The 2368-nt window shown below is 46.7% G+C and overlaps 1 protein-coding gene across 3 annotated transcripts in view; it reads right to left on the minus strand.

Moving 5' to 3' along the window:
- ralbp1 (ralA binding protein 1) overlaps positions 1-2368 on the minus strand; it is a 9399-nt gene that overhangs the window by 1103 nt on the left and 5928 nt on the right. For 2 of the 3 annotated variants that reach the window (XM_024280742.1, XM_024280760.2), the window contains exons 5-10: positions 1274-1435; positions 1014-1145; positions 835-945; positions 640-761; positions 451-571; positions 6-387 (exon numbers count right to left, since the gene is read on the minus strand). In XM_024280742.1, the coding sequence (XP_024136510.1) occupies positions 88-387; positions 451-571; positions 640-761; positions 835-945; positions 1014-1145; positions 1274-1435 (948 nt within the window). In that variant the 3' untranslated portion in view covers positions 6-87. The remainder of the gene's footprint in view (positions 1-5; positions 388-450; positions 572-639; positions 762-834; positions 946-1013; positions 1146-1273; positions 1436-2368) is intronic. The other variant, XM_024280752.1, reaches the window with a different exon arrangement.

Consider the following 2368-nt stretch of genomic DNA (forward strand, 5'->3'; position numbering starts at 1 on the left):
GGAAACTTTGTTTTTTTAAATAAAAACCCCCATCTCTGGACGGAGAACCCTACAGGACCGGCGGTGGAGACGCCGCCTTCAGCGAGCTCACATGCTGGTGTCTCTCCTGTCTTTGTTCGGTGAAGGCTTCCCAGGATCCTTTGCGGTTTTTCCATTGGTCAGGGTAGGCGTGTCAGTGGGAGGAGCCACGGGGACTACGGAGCGTTTGGCTTGCTCTTCGCTGCGTGGCTCCGGGCTGGGCTGTGTGGGAGGAGCCTGCTCCGCTGGCAGCTGCATGGTCACCTCCTGCTGCTGTTTGTGGCTTTGCAGGAGGCGCAGCTGGACTCTCAGCTCCAGGATGGCCTCCTGCTCCTCGTGGATGGCCTGGTTCAGGTGGGTGTTTTTGTTCTGTGGGGACACAAAACCATTCAGTGCCGGTGTGACACATTTACTCTCCACATCTTTGCTCACCTCTAACTCCTCGTTCTGCTTCTGCAGGTCCTCCAGAATCATCTGAAGCTCCTCCTCATCTTCACTCTCACTCTCGCTGTCGGATGAATACTCCTCCGTCTCACTGCGACCCTGCTGCCGACTAATCAGAGAACTCCAGGTCAAAGTCTGAGCCTTGGGCCGGCCCGTCTGCTAGCGGTCCTCTCTTACCTCTGGATGTCGGCGATCTCTGCTCGCAGCCTCTCGATTTCTTCCTTCTCAGTAGCGATCTGTCTGCGCAGGACCTGCTCCAGAGAGATCAGCTCCTCCTGCTCCGTCAGGATCTCGTTTTCCTGAGGAATAAAACCGTTATCATTTCCAAGTGTGAGCAGAATTCAAACCCATACGTTTGGGTGAATGGTGCACCTGTGATAAAAGCAGGTTGATGACTTCCTCTTCGTTCTCGGTCATTTCCTCTTTGGAAACATCTTCTTTTGACAGGCTGGCGATCTCCTGGGCAATCTTACTCTCACACTCCTGAAGCTCACAAAGGTTTGGTGTAAAGAGAGCGCCAACGTCCGACAGATCTGTCTGTTCCTGCTTACCTGACGCTTGGCCTCCCTCAGCTTGCGTTTAAGAGCGGTCAGAATCCTCTGAACCTCCCAGAGTCGCTCCTCTTTGGATAAATCCTTCACACCGGCCTGCAGGTCTCTGTGCAAGCAGTTCAGGAGGAACTCCTGCCAACAACACCTTCCTGTTACTGCTTTGGAACCTTTGTTCAAAACGATGAAATGCTGCAGTAGCCGTGTCATCGAGCTGTCAGTTCACTCTTAAAAATGCCAAATCTCCGCCGGACTGAGCTCACCTGCCGACGGATCTCCTCTTTGATGCTCTCCGCCGTCTCCGGCAGCGCCGGCATCGTTGCCATGTTGGACCAGCGCAGCGGCCGCACCACCTGCTTCAGGAGCACGTCTCCAAACAGCTCCTTCACGTGAGTGAAGAACACGTACAGAACCCGGTTCCCAATCTGAAATCATGAGCAGAAAAAGAGGAGTCAAACAGGTTTCTGTCTTTAACAAACCTGCAATCATGAATCAGCACATATTCACAAGAGTAGAGAATCGATTAAAAAAAAACATTAATCGCAAATCTGGAAAAATTAATCACAATTACATTCTTTTTAGCTACAATATTTGTCAGCCACTTAATCGCAAATAATCACAATATGAAATAAAATTTGTAAATCTAGAACGTTTATTTTTAACCCTAAAAATCTTCTGGTCTTGTTTCGAATTGACCTCTGTATTTTGAGTTTCAAAGACTACCTGCTGCTTTATAAGGTATCATCTTAATCTGCACAACCTCACCTTTGTGACACTACCTTTGTTTTATCATGTTTCCATGTTATAGTCACACACTAGACATAAAATCATCCAAAAACTGTCAGGACAAATGGGATTCATTTTGCTGCGGAAACCCCAAAAATCTTTAACTAAATGTTTTTACAACATAAAATAAAAGCTTCAGGTGTCATTTTATGAAAACAACAAGAATAATCAACATGTTTTTGAATTAAAATACAAAAAATCCGAGTGAAATTTACAGATCTTTTGGGCCACATATGAAGAGTTTCTGTTGACAGAGGAACATCAGACCTCACAGCTGCATGATGGGATCTTTCTGATGTGGCTTCAGTCTGCCTGTGTGGATTCAGCTTCCAGGCAGCTCAAAAAATAAGAATTTCTCTCAATTGACATTTTTCCTGGAAATCTGTTTTTTTTTTTACTTTTTCTTTTTTTCTCATACATTTTCTTGATTGTGTTTGTGAAAAATAAAACTTTTTTTGGGAAGTTTGATCCAGCTGGATTTCAGATCGGCTCGGCGGAAATATGTTCTCAGATGGGGGCGTGTCTGTTTTTGAACTGCTAGCCTCCCACGACGTCGGTGGGCGGGACTTTCG

This window comes from Oryzias melastigma, linkage group LG17 (assembly GCF_002922805.2).
Source record: "Oryzias melastigma strain HK-1 linkage group LG17, ASM292280v2, whole genome shotgun sequence".
Lineage (NCBI taxonomy): Eukaryota > Metazoa > Chordata > Actinopteri > Beloniformes > Adrianichthyidae > Oryzias > Oryzias melastigma.